The sequence below is a fragment of the Calypte anna genome, chromosome 1 (genome assembly GCF_003957555.1).
Source record: "Calypte anna isolate BGI_N300 chromosome 1, bCalAnn1_v1.p, whole genome shotgun sequence".
NCBI classification, from domain to species: Eukaryota; Metazoa; Chordata; class Aves; order Apodiformes; family Trochilidae; genus Calypte; species Calypte anna.
In genome coordinates, this window is record NC_044244.1 from 58,584,698 (window position 1) to 58,605,881 (window position 21,184).

Below are 21,184 nucleotides of genomic sequence, written 5' to 3' on the forward strand. Positions count from 1 at the left end.
GCCCGAGTTCAAGAAGTGTTTGGGTGATGCTCTCAGGCACATGGTGTGATTCTTGGGGTGCCCTACAAGAACTGTAGGAGTTGGACTTGATGATCCTGATGGGTCCCTCCCAACTCAGCATATTCTATGATTTCATGATTCTGTAACAGGTAACATTCAAGCCAAATTCTCATTTGCACAAGCAACTGAAAAGATCCTAAAGACTGTAAGCAAACCTGGCTGGCAGTGGGCTCATGACCCTGCCAGAAAAGCTCAAGAAGGCCTCAGAGATCTACCAACTCCTAACAAGTTTAGTTACTAAAAACTGAGCTTTAATCATCACTGTGAGTATTGAATCTGCCCCAATAGATCCCTGGAACTATCAGTATGCCAGCTGCAGCTGGTTTCCCTGATCTGGGGAGGGGAAGAAGCACTGAAACAAAGGAGGAAGATTATACCAGCACTCACAGCATTCATTCCAGCAGGTCATTACTCTTTTGAGCTTCTATCTTTCCAATTATGCTTGCTTTCCCCTCAGCTTTACCATGGGACAGTGCTATTTGAAGAAAAGACAAAAATAAAGTTCTCAATACATGTTATCTGTATTAATGGAAGGAGTCCTGCTATTTCAAATTTCTTGCAAGGAAGTTTTCTCATGAGCTGCCTTTTATGGTCTTTGTTGCACACATGGCACCCCACATTTTACCAGCAAATGATTAGGAAACATATTTACTTCAGAGCAGCACACATCCAGGGGGTTTCAGCATAGGATTACCCTGGCCACCAGACCAGGATTATCCCAAAAGCAGAACTTCTGTTGGAAACTGCAATGGTGACAGGCTGCAACCACATGTTCAGAGCTGCTCAGAGCTGTCTCAGCACAGGAGGGACAGGACCATCATGATGGCAGCCCCCAAAGGGTGCTTCACTGCAAGTTCTATGCCATGAGTTCTCAATGAGCTCCTGGATCACTAAAAGACATGAACTGGTGAAGGCTCATATAAGCAGCTGGCAAGTATCCATTACTCTAACCAGGGACTGCAGACTTACGAATTCCACCTCATCATTTGAATGTCTGCAAGACACAGAGTACCTTGACCCAGTTAGGTGGTTAACTACATAAAGGTTGGGATAGATCTTGAATAGGACTGCCCGGTAAGGCCTTAAGTGTCTACTTTTGTAAGATGGTGGTGTCTTTTAGTGCTATGCTGACAACAGAGACCTTTAATTGCTCCTCAGTCTGTTCTGTGCCAGGCTGCCACTCACAGACGTGGCAGCCTTTGGTTGAAAACCCAGGTTGTAAAGGGTCAGTGGTTCCAGGGACTCTGGCTTCTTTGTCTTAGGCACCTAACTTCAAGATCACCCAAGGTCCCTATGGAACCCTACATTTCATAAGTACAGCTTTCATGAAGCCAGGATTCTGGAATGAAGGCTGTCTTCACTAAAACCTGGGGTTGAAACCATCACCAAATGTCCTGCATAGTCACACATTTAAGCCTCTGCTTTTATTGCCAGTAGCTGGTAAAGCTGCTTAGAGGTAAAAACTCGAGAAAGAAACAAGACAAACATGCTATTGTCCTTTCCATTGCACTTCAGAGCTACACTCAAAAAAAATACTGTCTCTTTTCCAGCCTTGCCTGGGTAAAACAGTGTGTACAGCCCCTCAGATGCAATGTTATTTGAGCTGTATCCAGGCAAAACCGGGCTCTCTCATGTACTGACAGAACTCAAATGCAACAAGGAATTTCTTTCTAGCCACATCCCACTCCCTTCTTCCCTGTGGAGAGTCTTCATAGTCCTTAAGGAACTGCTATGCAAGTTCATTAAAAGTCCTATTTCAGCACTTCCTTCATAGTAGAGGCCTCTTCCAGCCAGATCTTGGGACCCTGCCAACAGCCCTATCAGCCACTAGTACTTAAATCCTTCCGCTAAAAAATGCTTCCCTGAAGAGCTTATACCCCAGCTCTGTATGCCTAAGAGAGCTGAGCATCAAAATCAACCAGCTTCAACAAGAGCTTAAGAGAGGCTCTTCTACACTCTCATGGGCTTAGTGGTGCACTACAGAGCCTTTTCTCCCCTTGGCCTGGCCTCCACTTAGGAAGGAGCAGCGCAGACCCAGTCAGGAAATAAATGTCAGGTGCCACAGAAAGAAGAGAAAAACAGCTGTCTGGGGTGATACGTTCAGAGGAATCCAAAAGAACACACTTTTAGGGCACTTCTGAAATGTCCAGCATCTCTCCGTGTTTAACAGTCTAGCTCAGTTGCACAAAGATCTCATTGCCAAATTTCTTACACTTGAGACAAGGATTATATTTGCCTCTGTGCCCCCAAACCAGCCAGCAAAACAGAGATTTTAATTCCTGTCCAGATGAATTAGTTACTATGGCTGATATTCAGAACAACAAGCTCCTACCCAACTAAGATCAACACTCTGTGAAAACCACAGCCTTGCAGCTTAGGTGATCTTTATTTATCATCTTGTCAAAACGAACATTTCCAACACATAAATACACCTGGCATGGCAGAAAGACAAGCATATTGTAAACACTTAACAAAGGATCTAAACTCCCTTCTTGTTTTTGGAGAACGGAAAGCATCATGTGGTTGTCTCTGCAGACAAAATGTCCTCAAAGATTTCCCAAGGCATCATCAGGCTGGGGACAGTACCAAAAGCAGAACTTTGGTACACTGCACATGCACTTGTAGTCTACAAGGAGAACTGTGCCTGGGGATCTGAGTTGATGAACAGGGAGCAACTTCTACATGGACTGTCAGGAGAGGGACATGCCAAAGGCCAACCCAGGCTTCACCACACCACCTTCCCATTCAGAGGCAAAGAGAAATCCCAGCTGAGCCACACATCTTTAGACTGCTTTTTACATCCAGGGCTGCTCCAGTGCCCTTTGTTTTCAGTGCTTTCTCTTCTGTTTCTCAAAGAGACTCTGCATTACCCTGGGAAATTCTGTGGCTTTCCTGTAATTTCGATACTTCACAGTTTTCAGTTGTTTCCAAGTCTGTCCTGATGTGGTGGTTAGCCATTCTAACACACTGAAACACTGGATTATTTTAGAAAATCCAACCAAACAAAAAACCACAACCAGCAAACCTCACAAACACTACCCCAATGACAACAATTCAGAATACTACACAAGGATCGAGGAAACACATTCCTTTCCTCTGGCAGGATGTAGTAATGACTCCCTTTTTGGTGGTTCAGAAATGGAGCCAGTACACTTTATTTGAGTTCGCTACCACACACCAAGAATGAGTGGTCAGTAAAGTGGCAGCCAACACATAAAACAGCTTCTTAATCCACCAGCAACACCAGAAGCTCTCCTAGCAGCAAATTAAAGCCCCATGGAAATCTCTCTGCCCTTTTCCTTATGCTCCTAGCAGAGCTCCAGGCCAGAGAAACTCCTCTCCAAAAGCAACAACTCAGTTTAAACGCTGAGAGCAAAGGTGGCCCAGAACACCCCAGGAGCAGGAACAGCTCCCACACAACTTGCTGACCTGTCCAGGAAACAAAACCGTGCTCTTGTAGAGAGTATGTTAAGTACCCAACGCTCAGCAGTTAATACCATCTCCTGTGAGGCTCCAGTGCATCCCCTAGCAGTCAGAAAGCTTCAACCCCCCATAGCCACCCCTCTTTCCAGCACTAAGCATCAAGAGCCAGGCTCTATGTAGACTCACAAAATCACATCTTCTGCAAGTGTCCCAAATGCACCTTAGAGTTTACTCTCCAGCTTGCATGTGACACCCTGGGACCACAGCAGCAGACTGTTAATTCTTCGTTGTTCTTACACCAGCTGGCGTTTATCCCCATCTCTGTGCCTATCACATTAGCAGCCACCATCCCTCGGTACCACAATGGGAAGGTGCATTGGTGTTTCTGGCCTCAAGACAGGTGAATCCTCCCACTGAACACAAACAGGAGTCAGAAATGCCACCCTGTTAAGCTACGGACTGCACCCAAGTGCAGACGTTTCCTCCTACCGATGGCAAAGCAAGAGAAAAGGAGGATATCCAGAGCAGAAAGAAAGAAATGCAGAGCTACTATCACGCAGTTACTCAGAGTTTACTGAAACTGAGAGGGACTCTGCTTCTTGCTCCAGCAGGGCCCGGGCTTCTCCCAAAGAATCTGCTCAGCGAGCGTTTCTTCGTATATATATGTGCATATACATTTTATTTATTTATTTATTTCAGGATACCGAAGTGGGGCTGAGTTCACCCAGGGGCCGAGCGGTGGCCGGCTGAGTTGCCTCCGCTCCTTCGGCCCGTCGCTCTCGAACCACTTGGTCCGGCTACGGGACCACCGCCCTCCTTCCGTACCCCCTGCTCTTCTCCCACTCCCCTGCGGCCGACAGCCCCTCCGGCTACGTCCCGCCCGCACTCGAGAAGGACGGAGGGAACAGTAGGGCTCCCCATCCCGACGGAAACCGGAGGGGACGAGCGGCGGTGCCCTCACCGGCCGGGAAGGCGAGGGGGTTCGGCTCAAGCCCCCCGGTTTCTGGTCTCTGCAGCCACACGCATTACCAGGGGAAGAAAAACCAACTTAGGAGCTAAAGGAAAAAAAAGGAATCAGCGATTTTTTGGAGCGGCATTCCCCCCGTACCCCGACCACCGTCACGGGAGACGAGCGGTCTAGAGGTTGCGGAGGGCTGCCTCCAGGTCCCCTCTACCCGTTCTTCCCCGGTAGCCCCCGCCGCTGCTCCGGCCCCCATCACGGGCCCCTCGACGCCCCCTTACCTTCCTCGGCAGTGGCGGGGGTGGGGGGCCGTGCCCCGGCATGGCGGCGGCGCCCGGCGCCGGGCTGGCGGCGTGCGGACGCGCGGCTGGGGGCTCCCCGCCCGCCGCGCCATGCAGCGCCGCCGCCCCCCGCCGGCACCAGCCCCAACCCCAGCCCCAGCCCCAGTCCCGGCCCCGGCCGCCCTCCAGCGGGAGCACCGCCCCTCCCCGCCCCGCCGCCGAGGCAACCGCGCCCGCCCCTCCGCTCGGGGGAACACCACGTCCTGCCCTGGATGCCAGCCGGGGTGCTGGGAGGTTCGGCGAGGCTGGAACCTGGGGGGAGCGCACGGAGGGGGAGGCGTCGAAGGCAAGGGCAGACATTTAAAAAGAAAGAAAAAAAATTTAAAAATAGAGTTGAGGTGCGCAAGACGCCTGTCTAATTGCAAACAGACATAATCCGAGGAAAAGCAGAAAGTCCCTTCTTGCTACCAAACCGGCACCAGTATCAGCTCGCAGGGGGGATTTCAGGAGAAAGCGTCTGGCCAGGAAAGCCCCAGGCCTGAGAAACCATTCCCATCAGCAGAACTGTTCACCTGCGTGGGGCCAGGATCCAGCTCCCTGTTGGCACAGAATTTTTCTTGGTCTGATCTGAGCTACCAAGCAGGTAGGGGAGGGATTGGATTGGAATGCGGATTAATTCTTCCAGCATGTTTGTGGTTCCTGGCATAGATGAAAAATATCAGAAAGGATTTTTGGTTTTCCCTCCAGGTAGAAGCATATAGTTGGTAGCACACAGCCAAAGCTGGGAATCAGCTGAACTCTCAGTGTGAAAGGCTCCCAGTCGAAGCCTCCCTGCACAAGGCAGTAGCATAGCTGAACTGCCACGATGTCAACACAAATTGAAGCATGATCGTGTCAGTGACCGTCCCCTAAAACACATCATTTGATGTGTTGCATAAGCCTACACAAAACTTACCAAAAGGGAGAGATGGGTGATGTCACCATCAACAGGTACATCCTTGGAAAGTGTTTCATTAATCTAAATATATAAAAAGCTCGTATTCTTTTCAAAGGAAATGAGCAATCCTTCGTGGCAGTGTAATTCCAAAAGAGGTTAAAACGTTGCCAGCTGGACTGGGAACAAGCAGGAGACCCAGCACTGCCATCACAGCAGAGAGCCCAAGGTAGTTCAACAACAACATGGTAGTTCTGCTGAAATAACATCACCTCATCAGGCTTCTCCTTTTCATTTAAATTTCTTCTACCTGCCATCACATCCTCTCAGCTACTTCTAAGTGTCAGCTATTTCATTAATACCCTGCAAAGGATACCACTAATAATAGCAATGCTTCAACTGTCTCAGCCAGGCTACCACTAGAAACCCTTGGCTTCTAATTAAAAATGCAAATAGCCCCTCTTGTCATGGAACAAAAGAAGAGGTCGCTGTCACCCTGCAATGGCTGAAGTACACCCTGCACGTGTCCTCTCCCTCATGTCACCTGTAGCTCACCGGTAAAAACCAAGGCAGCCTCAAAACCACGATGGCCAGAGTCCACCTCGGCTGCAGAGATGTGAAGGCCCCAAGCACGGCACTGTTCCCGCTCGTCACTGCGCACCCAGTGGGTGACAGGAGGGAAGGGGCCTCTGGTCCTCCTTCGCCATGACCCCAACCTGAGGCGACGCTCCCACTCCAGTGCCGGCAGCTCCAACTCTTCCCCTCAGAGGGCATCGGTGCCCCTGTTGTGGCGCGCAGTAACACCTTCCCTACCCTTCCCTTCGAGGCTCCGGCTCCAGGCCCTTTAAGGGGCGGGCCGCCAGCCCTTGCCGCCGATGCTTGGCCGGCTCCGCCTGCCTCCCCCCCCCGCTCCCCCTGCGCCCTCTCGGCAGTGGCCGTTAACGGCCGGCGATGGTGGCGGGCGGCGCCGTGCGGCTGCTGCCGCTCCCGCGTCCCCTCCTCAGCCGGGCGAGGGGGACGCTGTCCGCTTGGGCAGCTGCGGGGCGCGGCGGCGGCGGCCGGCGGGCGGGGCGTTGGGTCGCGGTGGCTTTAGCGGTGCCCGCGGCGGTGCCCGCTGGGACCGGTTGGAAGGAGAGGCCGGGACAGCGGGGACCGGTATGGGTCGGGGAGCGCGGCCCGGAGCGGCCACGTTTGCTGAAGCGTTTGGGCCTGGTGTTCCGGTTGAGTCTGAGGGCCTGCGGGTTGCTGCTGCGCTTCGGCCCCCTGCTGCTGCTCTACCCGCTGAGCCGCCTGTGGCCCCGCCTGGGCGCCCTATGGCTGCGGCTGCTGCGGAGAGCGGCCGAGGCTGCTGGCCCTACCTGCGTCAAGCTGGGCCAGTGGGCCAGCACCCGGAGGGACCTCTTCTCCGAGGCCTTCTGCGATGAGTTTTCCAAGCTGCACGTTGAGGTGAGCCCACACCCGTGGGGCCACACTGATGAGCTCCTGAGGAAGGCGTTTGGTGAGGACTGGACGGGCATCCTCAAGTTTCAGAGCCTGGAGCCGGTTGGCTCAGGCTGCGTCGCCCAGGTGTATAAAGCCTATGCTGACCTCACGGCCATCGCTGGCTGCCAGGCCAAGGAAGCAGCACGACGCTGGGAGTTCCGTTCTGCTTTTGAAGCATGGGAAGTCTCAGGCTTTAGAGGTCTCCTCAGGTGGCTGAGGAGGAGGAAGAGCGAGGAGATGCGGGATGAGAGGAGCAGGGAGGAGCTGAGCCCAGCAGACTGCTCCCGGGGGAGTCCTGTGAGTGGGGCATCTGTTGTGCAGCAGATGGCCAAACCTCTCCCGAGTGCAAATTCTTCATCTGCCAGACATCTCACACCTGTAGCCATCAAAGTAAGTCCTACATCTGGCCGATAGATGTGTCAAAATTGAGTGTGTTGGACAAGGTGGATCAGATTGTTACTCCCTTGGAGAGGAGTATCTCGCTAGGGCCAGGTAGAGGGGCAGAAGTGTGGTTCACCTCCCTCAGTGTCTTTTCTCAGTGCTTTGCTTACAGCCAGCTGCAGTCCAGACTTGTGGTGGCTCTTCCCATCCAGAGAGCTTGAATACCTGGTACTGCCTGTGGCACCTATGATGTGGCACGCGGATACCAGAAATGGCTGCAAGGGTCTAGTTTATATTAAAATAATGACTATTAAGCTTGGTTTCACCTTCCAGAAAATGAATCCCCTTTTCTCCTCGCATGAATAAGTCTGGAACAGATAGGTTATTTTCAGCAGTTTCTTCAAAGGAATCTTACATTTGAGATGTTCCAGGTACTGGTCAGCACTGCATGGCACAGAAAGGGCAGGAGTGCAAAACCAGTGGCAAATGGCATTGCGTGAGACTGTAGGGTCCAGCACAGTTATATTCCATTTGAAGATTATAATGTGTTTCTTTACAGCTTAATCCCTGAAAAAAAAAGTGAATTCTTCTGAGGTCTACTTGGGCAACCCTTATAAGTGCCTAGTTTTATAGGCTGGGCTCTATCTATTTGGAATGCATCACTTCAGTCGATTGAAATGGACCATCCTTTTTACAGACTTTGGGGAGTTGATCTTGCCACCATTCATTATCGTGCAGGTCCTGCACCCTGGGTTAGTCCACCAAGTCCAGATGGACCTGTTTCTCATGAAGATGGGTAGCCACATCATTGGACTTCTCCCTGGATTCAAGTGGCTCAGTTTGACTGAGATCGTGGAGGAGTTTGAGAAGCTTATGATTCAGCAGGTGCGTGCTGTGCCATGGACCAACCACTGAAACAAAACTGCCCTCTCTTCCTACTGGGTGGCTCTAACTTTGTTCATATTGCTGGTTTTTAAAGGGTTAGATGAAGGCTTGCATGTTCTTTAGTTATTGAAATCAGCCACATAACGCTACTGTAGTAAGGCTTACACACCCACAGAGTAAAAAAAGCAAAGCAGTGAAAAAGATTTTTTAATCTAATAAAGACTGTCAGTCTTTTTTTGACTTTGAAAATCCTTTTTAGACTTTGAGTATGTTTTCTAGCGATCAGCATCAGCCATAGTCAGAGTCCTTTTTGCAGTATTGTGAAAGATGAACAATAATGAGAGACATCTCCATAGGAAAGTATCTCCAAACAAGTGCTCAGACCTTTTCTCTTTAATCCTACACATTTGTTTGCAATCTGTACTCACTGGTCATGTTTGTTAGTACTGAAGTATATTTATTGGTATAACCAGTATACTGTCACTTAAGTTCATAATACACTCAATATATTGTATTGCAGTCAGACTCAAGGTATGACATGAAGCTTTGCAAAGAGAAACATATGAAAACCTATTCTGACTCACTAATGTGTTCTAACGACACATTTCTGAAATATCCTTACTACCAAACTTAGAAAGATTTCACTACAGGCATAATTTGACTTATGGTTGTAATAAAATGAACCATATCTGCTGATTTCATTTTTGTGTCTAGATTGGAACGTGTGAAGTTTCTTATAAGCTTTTGAAAGCCTTAATTCTTTTCTGCTGTTGCAAAAAATCTACACTACAAATTGATGTAAACCATTCTCTGTATTCTGATGTGATGTGAGGTCATAAGCACCTGTTTAGTCTATCAGAGCTTTTGGTGGATGTGGACTGAGGATTAGGAGAGCATCTGATAGGCTTATAATTTCATTTCTCTTTGAAAGAACAAAAGGTCTTACTGGGATATTTCCCATTGCCAGATGATCAAAGTGAAGCAAAGTTATCTTGCCTCCTTGTGCAGCATCAGTGGGCAGGACAGGTGTCCCCGTGTCAACGCACTGGGATCACTGAAGAGCTGTTTTTTGTGTAGTGGACTGTTTTGGATGTGTTATATTAAATGTCTTCCTGCTATGGCTGCCTAGCTGTAAAGTGAGGTGGAGGCTGCAGTTCTTCTATGCTGTTTGCTATTTGGATGTCAAGTTCAGGATCTGTCTTACCCTTGAAAATAATGAAGTCTTGGTCTTTTTTTGAGACACCATGCCTGTAGTAAGAGTCATCCATATTTTGATTGTACTGGATTGCAGGCCATCCACTATCCAGTCTGTTACTCTCTTCTTCTGTCAGGAAAGCTATAAGCATGTAAGAATAACCACACTATTTTGTTTCCATTCTGGCTTTCTGACTAGTTCTAATGGTACTGAGTATTGCACTGTACAGTCATATCCTCAGTCAGGAGAGGCTGAGGGAGCTGGGGGTGTTCAGCCTGGAGAAGAGGCGGCTCAGGGGAGACCTCATCACTCTCTACAACTCCCTGAAAGGAGGGTGTAGCCAGGGGGGGGTTGGTCTCATTTCCCAGGCAACTCTCAGCAAGACAAGAGGGCATGGTCTTAAGTTGTGCCAGGGGAAGTTTAGGTTGGATATTAGAAAGAATTTCTTTATGGAGAGGGTGATCAGACATTGGAATGGGCTGCCCAGGGAAGTAGTGGATTCTCCATCCCTGGAGATACTTAAAAAGAGACTGGATGTGGCACTCAGTGCCATGGTCTGGTAACTGCAGCGGTAGTGGAGCAAGGGTTGGACTTGATGATCTCTGAGGCCTCTTCCAACCCAGCCAGTTCTATGATCTTGAAGGTCTAGTTCTGATGGCATCTAATTTCCAACCTGCTTTTTCTCCCTTCAGATTGACTTACGCTACGAAGCCAGAAACCTGGAGCGCTTCCGACAGAACTTCCTAGATGTTGATTTTGTAAAGTTCCCAGCTCCCCTTTGGCCTTTGGTAACAACAGATATTCTAGTGGAGACATTTGAGGTAAGAACTGTGCAGGGTCTGGGAGCAGTGGTAGTAGTCAGAAGACCCTTAGGAAAACATGCCAGAGAGGTGTTTTTTGCCAAGGAGTGATCAGAGGCAGAAGGATGCTTTTATTTGCTTAAAGAGATGGGTGTCCTTCCTCAGTGTCTCTTCCACTCTCTCTGTTTATAAACAGTGCATCCCAGAAGAGAGGTGGCAGACAGCTCCATATGGAAGTGAACATTTGGCCTGAAACCAAGCAGATCAGCAGTGTGTCCAGCCACCAAGTGCTTACCTGTGCTTTGCAAACCAACACCACGCTTCAGCTCTCCTCTGTGGTGGGTCAAAGCAAGGAGCTCAGCAGTCTGACACTTTCTGATGCTTGCCTCACTTCCCTTGTGGATGTTTGAGTCACAGACCAAAGCTTAGTCTCAGTTTTTGTGCATGTGATCCTGGCAAGAGTGTTTCTGCCCAAGGCTATAGCAGACCCTCTTTCTAAAGAACAAACCTTTGCATCTCTTCTCCATTGTAGTAGGTAGAGCCTCTACTGAGCAGCTCCTTTCTAGGGTAGGGTATTCTTATCACCTTCCCTCAGTGCTGGGCACCTAGATAAAGGTTTAGTTGAAAGTGAGACACAAGGTGTGTTTGACTCCAGCTCTGTCTTTGTTTCAGGAGAGTGAGCCTATTTCTCACTACCTGCATGCGGGGATTGCCACAGAGCTGAGGCAGAGGCTTGCAAAGATGGGCATGGACATGCTGCTAAAGATGGTAGGCACTTGGCTGAGGCTGGAAGGTTGTTTTCCTGTAGAAGCTATTCAGTTGGGGTAATAAGACAATATGGCTAAAGAGAGAACCTGTTTGCTTCCCACATCTACCATTTTCCTCATGGACTCAAAGACAGAGCTGTGTACTTTGGAGCCAGCCTGTGGATTCCAGGTATCTTGAGGTAACAAAGGACTTGGGGTGCTAGGGCACTGTGCAGCTCCTAAACTGGCAGAAAGAGGGTCTGTACTTCAGGTGCAGTGTAGCACTAGGTATGAGTAAGGCCTGGGCTAGTCTAGCCCCTAAGTCTACACCACTACTGTGGACTCTGACACTGAGCTTCTCCCACTGCAGAAGGGCAATCTGCATGCACACAGCAGGGTCCTCCTATGCAGCTTGATCCTGCGTTGTTTAGGAGACCCAAGAAACCCTTTAATGAATGTTCACATATTGCCAAAGAGCTATAAAGTGCATTGTAATTAGCAAATATCAGGCTCTCTGCAGAGACTGTGGATACAGTTTACAGGGAAAAAAGAGTCAGCTATTTTATTTATTGACTCTTCTACCAAAGCTGCCTTTTGGAAGAGCTAACTATGGAGTGAAGAAAACAAAGGTGGCCAGCTTCAGCTTATGATTCAGCTTCTAGTTCTTTCAAGGTTGAAATAATCGCAAATGATCTGGAAAGGAGTGTTAAGAGGGTGACACAACTGACTTGTGAGGAGCCAGGAGAGCTAGGGGGGAAGAGTTGCAAAAGAACCTCATGCTGCTGAGTGTGTGGGCAGTAAGTGTTGGGTGAAATTCAGCTGATCACTACAACATCATGCTGGAGTGGTGGCAAGGCCTGCAGTTCTGACTCTGTGTAGTGTTGCAGACTCTGAAATAGCTTTTACTACCCGAAAAAGCAATGGTAGAATTAAAATAGTCTTATGCTAACTTTGGATCCAATGGTTAGGAGCAAAGCAAAACCCCCGAGTTCTAGGAGAAGAAGAGAATTAAAGAGCAAAGAAACAGCATGGGCTGCTCTAAGACTTGCCTGTCCTTATAGGTCTTTGTTGACAACTTTGTCCATGGTGACCTGCACCCTGGGAACATCCTGGTCCAAGGCACGGCCCACTTCAGCAGCAGCTGCAAGGAGCAGACATCCATCGTGGACCTGTGTGACACGCTGGTGGTGGAAGTGAAGCCATCCCTGAGGCAGCTCTGCCTGGTGCTGCTGGATGCAGGGATTGTGGCAGAGCTGCAGAGTGCTGACATGCAGAACTTCCGGGCAGTTTTCACTGCTGTGGTACAAGGGCAGGTGAGGCCTCAGTCATGGGGGCTGGGAAGCAAAGTCTGGGGAAGGGAGACAGCTGGAGAGCCCGGTGCCCAAAGTGATAGTTTTCTATTTCCCCTTATAATCCTCCCTACAAGGAAGAGAACACTTGCTGGTGTGGAAACTATACCAAACACAGAGATGAGATATTCAGCTGCAGCAAAGACGCTGACAGAGGGATTTCAGTGGCCCAGGAAATGGAAAGTATTAAACAGGAAGCATTGGCTGCCACTCCCCGGTCAGGAGTGCTTCTGATGCAAGTTAGGACTGCCTGGGAGATGCATTTGAGACTGTTGCAAAGTCTGACAGGTTTTGCCAGATAAGAAGAGGAAATGGATTAACTTCTTGGTCTTCCACACACATTCCTCTCTGCAGCTTTGCTGCCAGAAAGCCCCTGTGCTATCCTACATTTTGGTGTTGTGTCAGTGTCTGTAGAGAAGCAAAATGGGGGGGGTGGGAGGCAGGGAGTGTCTGGCCTTTGCCAGGCTCTTCTGTATAAGGGGAATTACTTTATCCTCCCTCCCACTTATTTTCTCAGATTGTCTAGGGAATCCAGTGCTGATGTCTCCTGTTCATTTTGAGGACAAGTATCTGTGCTTTTACTTGCATGTAGCTGTTTCTCAGCTGTGGGTTGAATGGCTCACCAGTGTATCTCAAGAGGGACACATTTTACCTTGGTCTGCATAATCTGCTGAAGCACACCAGGGGGTCAGTGTCAACTGTGTATTCAGCCTCATCCTCTGCTGCCAGAATTACTTCTCAGCTACTTAGCAGAACCTGCAAACATTTAATTGCAAGTCCTCTGTGGCTCATGCTGGGTGTAATTCATGATCTGCCTGTGAAAAACTTCTACACCAAGTCTCATTGCCAAGCCTGGAGCCTCTGGCTCTGTGTATTGCTGTCAGATATGTCTTCCTAGAAAAGCTATAAAGCCTCTCACAAGTGAAGCATGGATATGGCTCCCTGCCTTTCTCACCAAAGATCTGCTGGTGTAGAATCACATTGCTTTTCCTCTGCAGTCTGCAAATGAAAGGTTGAATTTAGCCCATAAAGGAGGTTAATACATGCCCTTTACACTGTTGTCTTCTCTAATAAGAAGAAAATGCCAATTCTGTGGATTTTTCCTTCTGAAACTTCTGACTCGGAGAGATCTCTGATGTGTTCTACCCTACAAGAAAAAGAAAAATAAGCAGAGGTTTGCCAGATACCAGCTAAGACTCTTGACCAGTTCTGCACCTGCTTCTGTTGGTTGATTGTGTCTCCATTGCTGGAACAGGAAAGCATGGTCCTGGGAGTTCTCCCTGCAGTATTCCTCCTGCAGGAACCTATGCAGCAGAGGCTTTCCAGGGATGGTGGTGTGCAGCTCCCTGTAGGCCTGCTGGCACCAGTGATCAATTTCTCTTTCTTCTTTTCAACTTGTTTCACAGGGGGAGAGGGTGGCAGAACTGATCCTTCATCACGCCCGCGCTAACCAGTGCCAGGATATCGAGCGATTCAAAGCTGAGATGGCAGAACTCGTGACCAGGGTCCGGGGGAACACCATTGCCCTAGGAAAGGCAAGTGCAGAAACAGTGTCCTACCCTCACTTACCTGTAAGTGCAGCTTGGATTTCAGAATGTGGAAAGACCAGCTCTGGTCTCATTAGCACCACCAAACAGTTCTGGGTGCTGTCAGTCTCACAGATGCAACAGAAGTCCATAAATCCCATTATTTTCTTCTAGTTAAAAAGCTTTGTGTATGTTTGTTTGTGGGGTTAGTATTTTTGTTTTTCTAGTTGCTGTGGGGTTTTTAGTGGATTGGGTATTGTTGTTGTTTGGTTTTTTTTAAATCTCTTTTAACATCTGTAGCTCTGTGATGAGTTGTTGAGCCTGATGTTACTGAGTGCATTCTGTTAGTGAAGGCCAGCCTGGGCACTTCAGAGAATGTAGCATGGTGGTATTGAGCAAGTAAGTGCATGGTGTGTACTGCTGTGAGGTCAGACATCCTCAGCCTTCCTGGGCTGGCAAGCAGAACCATGGGTCACAGCTGAACTCCTTATCCTGGGTAGGGTTAGAGAATCATACCTTAATGTTGGCTGTTGTCAGCCCAATAACCTTGTCCCAGCACCAGAATCAAATACTAACAAATAGAAGAATCCTGCCTGTCACTCAGGTGGCTCAGTCTTCTTGACCAGCTTTTTTTTAATCAGTTGTTGACCTCTTTTGTATTCCAGCTTCAAGTAGCAAATCTCCTCTCAAATGTCTTCAAACTCCTGATGACCCATAAGGTGAGGTCCGGTCACTGGCTGCCTTCAATATCTGGAAGTTCTTTTGGGGAGGGAGAACTATGAGGAAGGGGGAAGGCTGACAAGGAGGGGGACTGTGACTTCAGAAACTAACTGCAGGGAGGGGGACTGCAGGAATGCATCCAGGTGTTGCAGGCTGGATTTCTTCTGCTGCACTCTTTCTCAGGTCTTGATATGCAGCCTACCAAGACCAGTTTCTGTTTTGTTGGGTTGTGTCTTAATACTGCATTTAATGGTTGATGCTATTTACTAAAAAGAATGTTGCTGGAACACAGAGCTTTTCCTATCTTTATAGTTCTTTAGAAGAGGAAAATTCAATATATGTTCCAGTTGTATATTTTTGCATACTTTCTTCCCTGGGCCTCTTGATGTATGGTTAATTAACAGCACTAGGCCATTTTACTGGTTTGTTAGTGGCCTCAGGAAAGAGAAGTTGCTCACAGAACAGAGACGACTTCTTATGACTGATGGTATTTGAGGGACAGACTTCCACAGGTTGCAGACAACCTTGGATATCAAAGGAGCTATGGTGGCCTGAACTAGAACAGATGAGGATAAGTAAGCCACCAGGCTGCCCAGCCTCCAAAGGGCCCCCCCTAAACATTCCTGAGAGCTTTTTGTCATTAAGCCTCGTTAAGCTGGTTTCTAATAACATGAAACATAATTTAGACCCTTACAAAGCAAGTCCTCCCAACTCCATGAATTCTTAGTGATCTGGCTTGCCCTGGAACAATTCTGGTACCTGGCAGGGAATTGGAGAGATTGTTCATGTGAAGAGCAGAGAATTTTTTTTCTCTGATTTGTGGGGGCCTTTAGTGGCCATGCAGAAGATGACCTCTGCCTTGTTAAAAGTGAGTGCGTTCAAATATATTGGATACTCCTGCAGCTTATACCTACACTAACAATGGTGAGCACTCCTAAGCTCCTGCTCCTCCAGGATGGAGGAAGAATATCCCATTCCCAGTCTTGGAACTAAAAAAAAAATTCTCATGTTCCCTTAGGACACTTACCCTGAAATTATCACCTTAGGTCTGGGCCTGCTGCTGGATTCCAGTGTGTTTTGAAACTCCAGGTGATGGAGTTGCAGTGTAGTATCAGGTCTCCTCAGCCTCTTCCCTTCCCTCCCAGCTCGAGCTGGGACCTTTGTGGAATGTGCTCAGAACTAAAAATGGTCTGCTGAGCCCACTGAGTCTCCTGTGGTTCTAGGTGAAGCTCGAGAGCAATTTTGCTTCCATCATCTTTGCCATCATGGTTCTGGAAGGTCTTGGACGCTCACTGGACCCTGAACTGGACATCCTGGAGGCAGCTAAACCATTGCTCATCAAAACTGCAGCTTCAGTCCTCCAATAGACTCTTGTGAGTGCCGCCCTCTCACCGTGCAGGGTTACCTCAGGCAAAGGAAGAAGCTGAAGGTGAGGAGTCACATGGCACAGGGAGGTGCCATGCAGTGGTTACTCTCCATTTTTGCTGCTTTCAGTCAATTCAGCCAATCACCAGGTGTGGGATGGAAAAAGGCCATTTCAGAAACCAGGAAGACTTTTTGCACAATGTGGAGTTCTAACTCATTACACAGTTCTGTGAGCTGCTGTGCTCTACTAGTTTTTAAATCAACATATCATGTAGTTTAGGTGCACAAGATCACTGCAGCCTAATGAGAAGAGCAGTTTTACTTGTATAAAAGTCTTTAAAAATGTTAACTGATCAAGTCTGTTTTGCAATACATCAGGTTAAATATGTACAATTAATGTACTGACTTAATCTGTCACTGTGATATGAGAAATGATGTTCCAACACCACTGAAGCTACTAATTCAGGCTGAAAAGAAGCTAATAAACCTTTTTGGGTTTTGTACTTTTAACTTCTACTTTTGTTGTAGAAGTGTCCTGAGATCCTGCTCAGAGTGGTCTGTTATTAATCATTTGGGATGATAAAAACAGACAAGTCAATCTGATTTTTCAAAATTCCATACTGTAGCACAATATCATAGGAGATTAGATTATAAACAGCAAAAGAAAATATTTGCTTAGGTGGAAAAGCTAATTCCATAATAAAAGCAACTTTTGGGAATATTTGTACTGGTCTTTTTTAATCTTAAAAGTCTTTTTTATCCTCTGTGTGATTCCTTCCTCCCACCCTCCTCCTACCACCTGTTCTCCTAATCAACTCATGACCTTAATTAATATGCAGATACTTTTGTTTCCAGTAGTTCACAAAACAGGGAGTCCAAGCATTTTCCTAATGAATGGAAAACACATTGTGAATATTTAAAATTAAACCAGCAAAAGAGCTAGAGCATACGTGGCTTTTACAGTTATTTTAATAGTAGTATTGAGATTAATTTATGGCTGTATTTTAATAGTGAGCAGCAGAGTCTATGAATGATTGAAAAAATAGTAATGCTAAATATATGCCCAGATATACTGTGTGTGAAATTGCAGCAGCACAGGGTGTCTGCAGTGGTCTGTTTTCAGGTGGTTAAGCAATGAAAAGAAACTACAAACAGACAATGTGCTGTGTATGAGGATTATAAAATAATGATTAATGATAGATTAGTGAAGTCTGAAAACTAAGTTCAGCTTCTGCTCAATATATTTCATGGGCTTTCATCATTACACATTCCATTTTCAAATGCTTAAGGATGAAAGCAGCAGTAGAGTTTAATCTCTTAACTTTTAGTCTTGTTTCTTTAAGGCAGACTTAAACTCATATTTAGCCATACAGTTGTCCTAACTAGCACATGAAGAGAAGCAAGCAACCCTTAACAATAAAGAAAATCTCCCTATGCTGCCAGTACCCATTTTCCCTCAGTACTGTGCTGCCCCCTCCCAATTCAGTTAGGGAGGACTTGGGTACAGCCACCCACCTTGCTGAGCAAATTTCAGCCAGCTTTTCCAGAGGCTGAAGTGAGTTTAAACAAAATTATAGAATTCCATGCCTAAAATGCAAAGCTGTGCTTCACATGTAGTTTCCATATATGCAGCGAGTTACATTTTCTCAGACCTTAATTTAAAAAAACAAAAAAAAATGTCATTGTTCACCTTAAATAGAGGTTCGTGTTTCTTTCCTTTTTTTTTTCGTTTTTTTTAACAAACAAAAATCTCATGATTGTTCATGCATATTATGCATCCTAGAGTTAAAAATTCTCCTTTTAGCTATTAAGTCCATAGAATAGTTTGTAAACATCTGAATGAGAGATTCAACTGTCTTCTGGGGAAAAGCTGAAGACATAAACTCTCTATCTCTCGAGGAGCACAGTCTGTTGCTGAGAAACTGCTGGCAATTCAAAAGATTTGGCAGCATTTCAAAGGAGCTTCCTTTTACAAGTTTCCTTAATTTTTATTTTTTTTTTTAAACTGCTGTTATCACTGGTGCTATGTTCCTGTAAAAGGAGCGAATTTTTTAAAATACTTACACTTTTGTTGAATGATGTGCCAGAAAATGTGTAAACTGGTGCTAAGTGACACAGAATGTCAGGCAACAATACTTAAATTTTGTATCTAGGCTGTAGGTATTACTCAAAACACTGTATCTCAGATATTATATATATTTTAGCATACTTTTGTGTAAAGCATGAACATCCTTCTATGCAGCTTTGAGTGTTCCAGCAAATAAATTGTGCCGTGTCCCTTAAATACTCACGTGAAAAGAATGATTATGTGTGACAAAGATGCTCTATTTTGTGCCTCTGGTGATATGAAAGAGAGGGTTCCTCCTTCAGGATGGGACAAGATAACCACCTCCTCCTCTTCCCCTTTGGAAAAAGACACTCCCAGTAATCTGAGTACAATGCATTACAAAACCCCTCTTATCTCCTTTGCTGTTGCAGCACTGTTTCTTGACGTGCTGTTCCTTGACAGGGGAGGGGAGAAGCCAGTGGCTTGTCCCTGGGAGTGCCTGACACCATGGCTTCCTTAAGGGAAGTCAGTAATGAGCTTGGAAAACTCAGGGGAGTCACCAGGAAGCTGCATTGTGGACTCCAGGTGGTAACTATGTTTTACCCTATGGCCTGAATGGGGAACTCTTTCACCTCTTGGAGTGCTACTGACCACCTCACCTCCATAGACAACTTGTTATCTGCTGCTATAGCAGTTCATTTGTCTTTGTAGTATTGTCATTTGTTCATAGAATCATAGAATTGGCTGGGTTGGAAGGGACCTCAGAGATCATCAAGTCCAACCCTTGATCCACTACCGCTGCAGTTCCCAGACCATGGCACTGAGTGCCACATCCAGTCTCTTTTTAAATATCTCCAGGGATGGAGAATCCACTACTTCCCTGGGCAGCCCATTCCAATGCCTGATCACCCTTTCCATAAAGAAATTCTTTCTAATATCAAAACTAAACCTCCCCTGGCACAACTTAAGACCGTGCCCTCTTGTCTTGCTGAGAGTTGCCTGGGAAAAGAGACCAACCCCCCCCTGGCTACCCCCTCCTTTCAGGGAGTTGTAGAGAGTGATGAGGTCTCCCCTGAGCCTCCTCTTCTCCAGGCTGAACACCCCCAGCTCCCTCAGCCTCTCCTCATAGGGTCTGTGCTCGAGTCCCTTCACCAGCCTTGTTGCCCTCCTTTGGACCCGCTCCAGGACCTCAATCTCCTTCCTGAACTGGGGGGCCCAGAACTGGACACAGTACTCAAGGTGGGGCCTCAGCAGGGCTGAGTACAGGGGCAGAATCACTTCCCTGGACCTGCTGGCCACGCTGTTCCTGATACAGGCCAGGAAAGTCTGTTTATTCTGACCAGGTGCCCCACCTGCAAAGATACCTGAGTATCTTTCTGACACAAGATTTCTTGCTTTTGGAACCTGCCAGGCTGAAAGTGAGATCATAGAGAAAGCAGACACCTCTCCCCAAGCCCACTGTTGGGTTTGCTGAGTCTCCAAAGACAGGATTTCAGAGAGCACATGTTTTTCTCATCACAGTGCCTAGAAAGGGTGGCTTGTCACAAAAAAAACCACCCCATTTTCCTTTTTGCATTTTGGGCTTCTCTAAAGAATTCCTCTTCTAGGGGGGCAGCCTAGGTATTTCACTTTGTGTGCCTTCACAGTAAAAGATCTCCACTTACCTGAAGCCCCAGCTGGAAGGTTCTAAGTCATCTTACCAGGTTTTCTGATGCACCTCTCATGTCAATGGATCCCTGCCCACTACAGCAGTTGTGGTAGGAAGTAGCACAACTTTGTTGCCTGGGGAGTTCTCTGTAGATCTCTGCAAATCACATGCAATGGGACACTTGCAAGAGTGGAACTCCATGGAAGAGTTAATAATGGAACCTGCAGTGGTTAATTTACACTGTGTTTTAGCACGTCCATTTTCATTGCTGCAGGTTGTTTTTAGCATCCAGCTGGTGTCCAGCTCTCCTTCCCCATATTTCATATAACGTTAACACAGCAAGGTGAGCTGCATGACAGCATCATGTAACTGCCCTCTTAATCTTATGAGGTCCTTGTGCTCTCCTGGTGCTGCCCTGGAAGTAACAGCAGGAAAGAAAGTTCCCAGCATTCCCCTTTTTCAGGCCTGCATTTAATCTTGCTCTAGGCCTTTATTAGCAGGACATAACATGTGCTGCCACCATTTCACTTGAGGGACTTACTCCCAGACTCTTTCTCCTGACCTTCATTCTCATTCTTCTTCTCTATCCTAAGGCTCATGCTCTTGCTTTACTAATCCCTTTCTCTGTCACTGGCATCTTGAAAGCAGTTAACAACCTGGTGTCCCACTGCCAGGCTCTAGGTCTGGTGTCCTTCGAGTCACTTTTGTAACCCCCACGTCCTCTGTTGCTTCACTCTGGATTGTCCCACGACACTTCACCCAGCCTCCAACCACAACACCCGGCACTGCAGGCACTGACTCCTTGGAGTCCTGTGGAAAGAGCCAGACCCCTCCTGATGCCTTCGGAGCAGAAACTCAGGACTTGGCTGTGTTTCATATTAAATACCTGTTGCAGATGGGAGTGAAAGGTCCTACGGTTGCTTCAAGAATCACTGACAAAGGCATCAGGAAAAAGTGGTTTTAATACAGATTTATGAATGTGCAACTGAACAGAATTGAATGGCAAGGATCACTCTTACTGTGTGGAAGGGACGTGTAGGGGTTGGAACAGGGTTGGAGTGACAGAGGGACTGGAGGAAATAAGTTCTACAGGGAGAGGTGTGATTGAACAGGGATCAGCAAGAAGAATGTGGAAGGTTTTCCCGTTGAGTCATGAGGTTCAGAGTGGATCCCTTTGCTTTCTAAACTCCTCAGAGAGGAGTCTGGGTGCAGCTGGACCAATCCTAGTGCCTGGTTTGTAAAGGGTTTTGGTGTAGGGGTTTCAGTGTACTGCTTTACCACATAATTATGGGTCTGGTCTGATCTGGAGTAATAGCAAATTGAGGTTGATTTGCATTATTATAATGTATCACAAAATTGGATGATACGCTTTTCTAGCAAT

General features: G+C 47.2%; 2 protein-coding genes and 1 pseudogene across 4 annotated transcripts in view; 1 reads left to right on the top strand and 2 right to left on the bottom strand.

Annotated features, from left to right (window-relative positions):
* Window positions 1-4,795, bottom strand: part of DENND2A (DENN domain containing 2A) — a 59,338-nt gene extending 54,543 nt beyond the window's left edge. For all 3 annotated transcript variants that reach the window (XM_030452631.1, XM_030452622.1, XM_030452639.1), the window contains exon 1: window positions 4,726-4,795. The gene's annotated coding sequence lies outside the window, so the exon portion shown is untranslated. The remainder of the gene's footprint in view (window positions 1-4,725) is intronic.
* Window positions 4,796-6,610: 1,815 nt separating this feature from the next.
* On the top strand, window positions 6,611-16,829 carry ADCK2 (aarF domain containing kinase 2). Its single transcript, XM_008494945.2, has 8 exons — window positions 6,611-7,531; window positions 8,261-8,407; window positions 10,295-10,423; window positions 11,075-11,170; window positions 12,210-12,461; window positions 13,904-14,032; window positions 14,689-14,742; window positions 15,967-16,829. Exons 1-8 carry the CDS (start codon window positions 6,611-6,613, stop codon window positions 16,108-16,110), a joined length of 1,872 nt encoding a protein of 623 aa, XP_008493167.2. The 3' UTR covers window positions 16,111-16,829.
* Window positions 16,830-18,971: 2,142 nt separating this feature from the next.
* LOC115598088 lies at window positions 18,972-20,402 on the bottom strand (annotated as a pseudogene).
* Window positions 20,403-21,184: the final 782 nt, after the last annotated feature.

Bases quoted from the DNA above. Each gene is read 5' to 3' on its own strand.
- ADCK2 (XM_008494945.2), top strand. From the start codon at position 6,611: ATGGTGGCGGGCGGCGCCGTGCGGCTGCTGCCGCTCCCGCGTCCCCTC. The intron at 14,033-14,688 runs GCAAGTGCAGAA...TTTGTATTCCAG, and splicing joins ACACCATTGCCCTAGGAAAG to CTTCAAGTAGCAAATCTCCT. The intron at 14,743-15,966 runs GTGAGGTCCGGT...CTGTGGTTCTAG, and splicing joins AACTCCTGATGACCCATAAG to GTGAAGCTCGAGAGCAATTT.